This window comes from Xyrauchen texanus, unplaced genomic scaffold, assembly GCF_025860055.1.
Source record: "Xyrauchen texanus isolate HMW12.3.18 unplaced genomic scaffold, RBS_HiC_50CHRs HiC_scaffold_715, whole genome shotgun sequence".
In the NCBI taxonomy this organism is placed as follows: domain Eukaryota; kingdom Metazoa; phylum Chordata; class Actinopteri; order Cypriniformes; family Catostomidae; genus Xyrauchen; species Xyrauchen texanus.
In genome coordinates, this window is record NW_026266704.1 from 1 (window position 1) to 10,727 (window position 10,727).

The 10,727-nt window shown below is 31.8% G+C and overlaps 1 protein-coding gene across 1 annotated transcript; it reads left to right on the forward strand.

The window, feature by feature from the left end:
• Positions 1-463: 463 nt before the first annotated feature.
• LOC127642578 (uncharacterized) lies at positions 464-5,371 on the forward strand (the record flags this gene model as incomplete). The annotated part of the gene is made up of 7 exons (XM_052125217.1): positions 464-550; positions 663-755; positions 903-977; positions 2,016-2,129; positions 4,497-4,631; positions 4,838-4,918; positions 5,273-5,371. Coding segments are annotated over 7 exons (684 nt in total), but the record flags the coding sequence as incomplete, so codon positions are not given.
• Between the last annotated feature and the right edge of the window lie 5,356 nt (positions 5,372-10,727).

Below are 10,727 nucleotides of genomic sequence, written 5' to 3' on the forward strand. Positions count from 1 at the left end.
GTTATTACGTATTGCTATGAAAAGTGGGGGTACAGAAGGTAACATCAGTTGAAGCAGTCCGCAAAGGTAATATATGTGAGAATTGTTTTTAACTGGATAAAGCTGGTTTTCCATCTGACCATATAATGCATATGCTATGGACAAGTGACAACTGTCTGTAAATCTGTTTACATTAATTAACACATCATCTCAAATTCAACCACGTCAGGGACGTGCTCAGACATTTTGGGGGGCTCAACTGGAAAAAAAGGCACTTCTCATAATTATTTATTAAAATGTTTTTAAACAAAACGTTAAATATATGAACACAACTCTGACTTCCTCAGAAATATATGTGAATTCCCTCACACACACACAATTAATTCAAAGTCATTTTCTTCTTTTAAATAAACTTTATTGTTTTTATATTATCAGTGGTTTAGTATTTTTCTCAGTTATTTATTGTGTTTATTTTTATCTCTAGATTCAGTCCTCCGTCTTCACGTGTTTCTGGCCTTTTGTCCAAATATCATCATGTTTTGTGCTTTTGTGTTCTGGGGTGTTTCTGAAGGTGAGTCTTTAAATTCATCTTCATTATTAAATGTGTGAGTTTTGTTTTCATGCGGGATGTTTTATTTTTCTATTTTTAAACATTTATATTCAGTCAAATGTGTTTGTTTCAGGATCTGTGAACGAGACAGTTTGTTGTTGTGCTCTTTATATTGTGAGACCTCTAATGTTGCTCTGGGCCGCTCCATATGTTACAGACTTCACAGGTAAATGATTTATTTCTGATTATTGTTTATCAGAGATCAGGAGATGAATCATAATATCAGGATGTGCAGACATCACATGATCTCTGTGTCAGTAATCTCAATTATATTTTCAGTGTTTTCTGTGATATTATATTTTCTGTTTTACAGGTCACATTAATAAACTGATTTTGCGTCACAGTTACGTTGCAGAATATGTTTTTCTCTCAGCTGTTATTTATTCAGGTAAACAATCCAAACACAACAACAATAATTATCATGAACACAAAACAATTAACTTTAACAGTCAGTAAAAAACAAATAATTGTGACTGTCAGAACTGAAGTGATTTAATATTCATGATATTCTACATTATAAAACAATAATATTACACAAATACTTTAAAGGAATATTCCAGGTTCAGTTCTAGTTAAACTCAATCAACAGCAGTTTTGGAAAATGTCGATTACCACAAAAATGCATTTATATTTGTCCCTCCTTTTCTTAAAGAACACAGAATTCTGGGTAACACTGAGGCATTTACAATGGAAGTAAACGGGACAAATCCATAAATGTTAAAATACTCAAAATTACACCCACAAGATGTAAACAATGTTCATGTTAATGTAATATGTGTGTTAATAAAATCACTTAAAAATGCTTTTTCAGTAGAGTTATTTAAAGTTTGTTGCCATGGCAATGCAACACCGTAAACCTTAAAGTGACCATGAAAACGATCATTTAAACATCTATAAAGCTCAAATAAAAATGTGTTTCATAAGTGCCTCATTAACTCCAGTTTTGCATATTTGTAAAGAAAAGATTATTTGGAGTAATCAACATCATGCTTCATTGAGTTTAACTTCAGCTTTAACCCAGAATATTTATTTCATGTGTCGTGCTGCAGTTCATTCAGGATTTACATGAATGTGTTCATGTGTTCATCTGTGTTTATTTTCACTCTTATAAAATACATCCACTCATCTGTCATCAATCTGATCAAAACATCAGCATTACATCTCACTCTGAAAACATCATGTTACGTCCATGAATTATACACCCAAACAACCCCTAAATAACATCTCAGTGTTGTATCATGATGTCAGGTGTAATAAAAGCAGGTCAAAGTTCACAGGGTCAATGTCAAGAGCAGACAGTGATCTGAAACACTAAAGCACAGATTACTAGAGACAGTCATAAAAACATCTTAAATGAAAAGTGTGTTTTAATGCTTCTGTATTTATATTTATATATACTGTAGTTTTATCTGCATCTTTCTTTCAGCTCTTTTAAAATCTGCCTTTGGAAAACTTCTGAGTTATGCACAGATTGAGAGAGTCATAATATCAGTCTTCTTTGGGATAATGTTTCTGTACTGCCTCTGTAAAATCATTTACAGTAAGTATTTCTGTATTATTCTGTTCATACATCATCATGTACCAGTGACATGTTGAGAAAATGATATTAAACCGTGTTTCTGTAGATCAGCAGTGTTTGATTCAGACACAGGAACATCAACAATCATTTATCAATTAAAGAGATGAAAATTCAGATGAAATATGAAACGTCTGTCATCATTTACTCACTCTTGTGTTGTTTCAAACCCGTGTGACTTTCTGTCTTACGTGAAAGAGAAAAGGAGATGTTAGGTTGAGTCACAGTGTCACGTTCCTGTGTTGTCTGCCCCGGGTTTTCTGTTTCACATGCCACTTTTCACGTTCCATGTCACGTTTTCCTTGTTGTCCGCCCTGTGTTTCATTGTCTGTGTAAACAAACTACATCTCCCATGGTTCCTGGCCCTCATCACCTCTGCCACAGCGTTATTGTCCGCACCTGTATATCGTTTGTTATCCTCCTGTGTCGCTGTATTTAACCCCGTTTGTTTCTCCATTCCCGTCGGTCTTTGATGTATGTGGACGCCTGTTATCCGTGCTCTCTGTCTTTGTTTACTTCCCGTTGAACCCTTTGTATGCCTTCCATGTTTCGTTAACCCTTTGTATGCCCTCCGTGTTTTGTTTTACCTTTTCCCATCGTGGATTTTTTCTTTGTTCGTGGTTTTTGTTATTCAATAAAGCTTCCGCTGCATGTAGATCCTCGTCCCGTGTCTGCCTTCACCGTCAATCGTGACACACAGTGAGAGGCCATGAATTATATATTATATTATATTATATTATATTACATATTTATTGTCTTGAATTGGTCATCAGGAATGAGGGTCATATTTTAAGAGCACTAAACTAAACGAGCAAAAAATAATATTTTGATTAACTTAAAAAAGTAAGTAACCTGATGCCTTAAAATTGAGTTTATTTAAAATAAAATGTTCCTTATATTGAAAATTTCCAGAGATAAAAATATTTCTTCATTTAATAATAAAGTTATTGTGTTTAATTTCCTGAACCCTCCTCGTGCAAAGTTCAGCATCTTTTGGAAATGTACAGAAAGTCAAATCCGGACGCTTAATTTACAATTTCTGAACATAAAACACTTCAATGTCAGTGTTTATAACTGTTCTTCCCGACCGACGCCATCGTTTATTTGAACTATGATGATATTCACAAATGCAGAAGTGTGAAACTTTTATCGTTTTTCATTCGGAGCAAAAACTTTATTTTTTAGTTCCGGTTTCAGTTTTTCGAGGCGTCTTTCCAGAAGATTACCGGTTATAACGAAATAAAAGAACGGTTAAGAACATTATTTAGAGGGTAAATTGTGTTAATAAACATCATTAAATGAATCAGTACTGGAGTTTTGTCAGAGACAGATTCAGTTGAACATTTTATTTGTGTATTTAATATTTTAAACAGTAAAACTGCATCACTCATATTATATTTAATGGAGCGGTCAACACTGGAAGTGCGGCCTTCAGATGAATCACTGAACATGTCAACAACACGCGTGTAATCAACGTCATTAAACACACATGTGAACTAAACTCAACATATTCAATTGACAAGATTATAAAAATAAGCATGAATGATGTTTGTTCCGGTTTTCAATTCGTTCTGCAAAAAAAAAAATTAAAATCCTTTTTCTGTTTTTGTTTTTGATATTTGAACCGCTTTTAGTCCCTGATTAAAGTGATTGTGTCGGTCTGGATGGAGGGACTTTTGCACTTCACTTCTACATGTCGATTTATATTAACAAATGTCATTAAATGATTGAAACAAACGAAATTAAACAAATTATTTCTAAATTCAAATTTTACTTTAAACAAAATGAAAATCGAATTAAATTAATGATAATGTAATTCATATAAAATTTTCTGCCTCTTTTGCTGTAAATGACAATCTACAACAGACACAAAATTACCAAAACAAATTATACAGTAAATATAACTGTACATTTATTATTAATAATAATTCATGTTTATTTTTAAAGCACATTTACAGACGTTGAACCAAAGTGCAAGTTAATAATAATAATTCAAATAGTAATAAATAAAAAGGAATAACAGGAGAAAAGAAAGAATAGTAAAAGCAGAAACAATAAATCGCAGTAAAAAAGGTAAAATATTATTTGAAATGATCTGTGCATAAATTTATTGATTTCCATCAGTTTCATCAAACCCCAAAACTTTAAACAAGTGACGCTCATGTAATATATGTTATAATAAACATCACAGACATGATTTATTCATCTGAATGTTCATTCATCTGCTCTTGTTTATTAACACATTCAATTATTATTATAAACTGTTATTACAATAACTGAAGACTGAATCAAACATTTGGATCCTAAATATTGTAAATATTTCCCATATAGTTTTAGTTGCAAAGATTGGACAGAAACGTGGACGGATATTTGACATATTTGATGTTGTGGTTGATCTGATCTTTGAGTTTCTGCCATCTTTACAATTCATTCTTCTGTTCTACATGTTTGGATCAGGCAGAGCCGGTGAGTCACATTTATTATTGATCTGGATTCATTTGCATTTGCTCTGTTCTTCACATTAATACCAAACATAGATAAAACATATTTGTAACGTTCATTGCTCCTAGTGCCACATTAAAACACTCATAATGAAAAAGTAATTTTCATGTTTACTGTGAATCTGTTGTTGTCTGTAATCTTCATTAATGTGATGACTCTCCTGCTTTTAGGATTCATCATTGTTGTGCTTTTACCAATGATGCTAACAATGACAAATGACACAATGTTTTATAGATTCAGATGGCTCGGCTGTAAGTATTTAATGATTTCTGATCTCTGTTAAAACTGCATCAATAACTCAGTAAATGATCATTGTTATGAACTATTAAACATTATTCTGTCATTATCAGTCATCATGATTTTATGGCACTCGTCATCTTTTATGGTTGACCGTGTGAATATGAGTAAATAGTTTTTAAGAGAAATGAATCTCCAGTTCTTCACTGATTTCAGTCTTTATCTGATCTGGGGTCAGTTGTGAGATGTTTTCTCTGTTATCTGATCATCATTGTCTTCAATTCAGTTTTAAACCCTGATCAGCTTCATTTCTGTTAGTATGAAGAGTTTAATGAAGGAAAACTTTCTCGCACTTTCGTCTCTTTCAGGTTCAGATTCGGTCCTCAGAACAGTGCAGTTAATATTAATGTTAGTGATGAATGCAGTGATGATGGGTTTTCTCATCAGGACACTGGAAACTGAAACAGGTATGATCATTATTACACAGATAATATGTGAATATATTGATGATACACTGTGTCACACAGATAATATGAGAATATATTGATGATACACTGTGTCACACAGATAATATGTGAATATATTGATGATACACTGTGTCACACAGAGAATGTGAGAATATATTGATGATACACTGTGTCACACAGAGAATGTGAGAATATATTGATGATACACTGTGTCACACAGAGAATGTGAGAATATATTGATGATACACTGTGTCACACAGAGAATGTGAGAATATATTGATGATACACTGTGTCACACAGAGAATGTGAGAATATATTGATGATACACTGTGTCACACAGAGAATGTGAGAATATATTGATGATACACTGTGTCACACAGAGAATGTGAGAATATATTGATGATACACTGTGTCACACAGAGAATGTGAGAATATATTGATGATACACTGTGTCACACAGAGAATGTGAGAATATATTGATGATACACTGTGTCACACAGAGAATGTGAGAATATATTGATGATACACTGTGTCACACAGAGAATGTGAGAATATATTGATGATACACTGTGTCACACAGAGAATGTGAGAATATATTGATGATACACTGTGTCACACAGATGAATGTGAGAATATATTGATGATACACTGTGTCACACAGAGAATGTGAGAATATATTGATGATACACTGTGTCACACAGAGAATGTGAGAATATATTGATGATACACTGTGTCACACAGAGAATGTGAGAATATATTGATGATACACTGTGTCACCACAGAGAATGTGAGAATATATTGATGATACACTGTGTCACACAGAGAATGTGAGAATATATTGATGATACACTGTGTCACACAGAGAATGTGAGAATATATTGATGATACACTGTGTCACACAGAGAATGTGAGAATATATTGATGATACACTGTGTCACACAGAGAATGTGAGAATATATTGATGATACACTGTGTCACACAGAGAATGTGAGAATATATTGATGATACACTGTGTCACACAGATAATGTGAGAATATATTGATAATACACTGTCACACAGATAATGTGAGAATATATTGATAATACACTGTGTCACAGATAATGTGAGAATATATTGATAATACACTGTGTCACACAGATAATGTGAGAATATATTGATAATACACTGAGTCACACAGATAATATGAGAATATATTGATAATACACTGTGTCACACAGATAATATGAGAATATATTGATAATACACTGAGTCACACAGATAATATGAGAATATATTGATAATACACTGTATCACACAGATAATATGAGAATATATTGATAATACACTGTGTCACACAGATAATATGAGAATATATTGATAATACACTGAGTCACACAGATAATATGAGAATATATTGATAATACACTGTGTCACACAGATAATATGAGAATATATTGATAATACACTGTGTCACACAGATAATATGAGAATATATTGATAATACACTGAGTCACACAGATAATATGAGAATATATTGATAATACACTGTATCACACAGATAATATGAGAATATATTGATAATACACTGAGTCACACAGATAATATGAGAATATATTGATAATACACTGTGTCACACAGATAATATGAGAATATATTGATAATACACTGAGTCACACAGATAATATGAGAATATATTGATAATACACTGAGTCACACAGATAATATGAGAATATATTGATAATACACTGAGTCACACAGATAATATGAGAATATATTGATAATACACTGTGTCACACAGATAATATGAGAATATATTGATAATACACTGTAGTCACACAGATAATATGAGAATATATTGATGATACACTGAGTCACACAGATAATATGAGAATATATTGATAATACACTGTGTCACACAGATAATATGAGAATATATTGATGATACACTGTGTCACACAGATAATATGAGAATATATTGATAATACACTGAGTCACACAGATAATATGAGAATATATTGATAATACACTGTGTCACACAGATAATATGAGAATATATTGATGATACACTGTGTCACACAGATAATATGAGAATATATTGATGATACACTGTGTCACACAGATAATATGAGAATATATTGATGATACACTGTGTCACACAGATAATATGAGAATATATTGATGATACACTGTGTCACACAGATAATATGAGAATATATTGATGATACACTGTGTCACACAGATAATATGAGAATATATTGATGATACACTGTGTCACACAGATAATATGAGAATATATTGATGATACACTGTGTCACACAGATAATATGAGAATATATTGATGATACACTGTGTCACACAGATAATATGAGAATATATTGATGATACACTGTGTCACACAGATAATATGTGAATATATTGATGATACACTGTGTCACACAGATAATATGAGAATATATTGATGATACACTGTGTCACACAGATAATATGAGAATATATTGATGATACACTGTGTCACACAGATAATATGAGAATATATTGATGATACACTGTGTCACACAGATAATATGAGAATATATTGATGATACACTGTGTCACACAGATAATATGAGAATATATTGATGATACACTGTGTCACACAGAGAATATGAGAATATATTGATGATACACTGTGTCACACAGAGAATATGAGAATATATTGATGATACACTGTGTCACACAGAGAATATGAGAATATATTGATGATACACTGTGTCACACAGAGAATATGAGAATATATTGATGATACACTGTGTCACACAGAGAATATGAGAATATATTGATGATACACTGTGTCACACAGATAATATGAGAATATATTGATGATACACTGTGTCACACAGATAATATGAGAATATATTGATGATACACTGTGTCACACAGATAATATGAGAATATATTGATGATACACTGTGTCACACAGATAATATGAGAATATATTGATGATACACTGTGTCACACAGATAATATGAGAATATATTGATGATACACTGTGTCACACAGATAATATGAGAATATATTGATGATACACTGTGTCACACAGATAATATGAGAATATATTGATGATACACTGAGTCACACAGATAATATGAGAATATATTGATGATACACTGTGTCACACAGATAATATGAGAATATATTGATGATACACTGTGTCACACAGATAATATGAGAATATATTGATGATACACTGAGTCACACAGATAATATGAGAATATATTGATGATACACTGTGTCACACAGATAATATGAGAATATATTGATGATACACTGAGTCACACAGATAATATGAGAATATATTGATGATACACTGTGTCACACAGATAATATGAGAATATATTGATGATACACTGTGTCACACAGATAATATGAGAATATATTGATGATACACTGTGTCACACAGATAATATGAGAATATATTGATGATACACTGAGTCACACAGATAATATGAGAATATATTGATGATACACTGTGTCACACAGATAATATGAGAATATATTGATGATACACTGTGTCACACAGATAATGTGAGAATATATTGATGATACACTGTGTCACACAGATAATGTGAGAATATATTGATGATACACTGTGTCACACAGATAATGTGAGAATATATTGATGATACACTGTGTCACACAGATAATGTGAGAATATATTGATGATACACTGTGTCACACAGATAATGTGAGAATATATTGATGATACACTGTGTCACACAGATAATGTGAGAATATATTGATGATACACTGTGTCACACAGATAATGTGAGAATATATTGATGATACACTGTGTCACACAGATAATGTGAGAATATATTGATGATACACTGTGTCACACAGATAATGTGAGAATATATTGATGATACACTGTGTCACACAGATAATGTGAGAATATATTGATGATACACTGTGTCACACAGAGAATGTGAGAATATATTGATGATACACTGTGTCACACAGAGAATGTGAGAATATATTGATGATACACTGTGTCACACAGAGAATGTGAGAATATATTGATGATACACTGTGTCACACAGAGAATGTGAGAATATATTGATGATACACTGTGTCACACAGAGAATGTGAGAATATATTGATGATACACTGTGTCACACAGAGAATGTGAGAATATATTGATGATACACTGTGTCACACAGAGAATGTGAGAATATATTGATGATACACTGTGTCACACAGAGAATGTGAGAATATATTGATGATACACTGTGTCACACAGATAATGTGAGAATATATTGATGATACACTGTCACACAGATAATGTGAGAATATATTGATAATACACTGTGTCACACAGATAATGTGAGAATATATTGATAATACACTGAGTCACACAGATAATGTGAGAATATATTGATAATACACTGAGTCACACAGATAATGTGAGAATATATTGATAATACACTGTGTCACACAGATAATGTGAGAATATATTGATAATACACTGTGTCACACAGATAATGTGAGAATATATTGATAATACACTGTGTCACACAGATAATGTGAGAATATATTGATAATACACTGTGTCACACAGATAATGTGAGAATATATTGATAATACACTGTGTCACACAGATAATGTGAGAATATATTGATAATACACTGTCACACAGATAATGTGAGAATATATTGATAATACACTGTATCACACAGATAATATGAGAATATATTGATAATACACTGTGTCACACAGATAATATGAGAATATATTGATGATACACTGTGTCACACAGATAATATGAGAATATATTGATGATACACTGTGTCACACAGATAATATGAGAATATATTGATGATACACTGTGTCACACAGATAATATGAGAATATATTGATGATACACTGTGTCACACAGATAATATGAGAATATATTGATGATACACTGTGTCACACAGATAATATGAGAATATATTGATGATACACTGTGTCACACAGATAATATGAGAATATATTGATGATACACTGTGTCACACAGATAATATGAGAATATATTGATGATACACTGTGTCACACAGATAATATGAGAATATATTGATGATACACTGTGTCACACAGATAATATGAGAATATATTGATGATACACTGTGTCACACAGATAATATGAGAATATATTGATGATACACTGTGTCACACAGATAATGTGAGAATATATTGATGATACACTGTAACACAGATAATGTGAGAATATATTGATGATACACTGTGTCACACAGATAATGTGAGAATATATTGATGATACACTGTGTCACACAGATAATGTGAGAATATATTGATGATACACTGTGTCACACAGATAATGTGAGAATATATTGATGA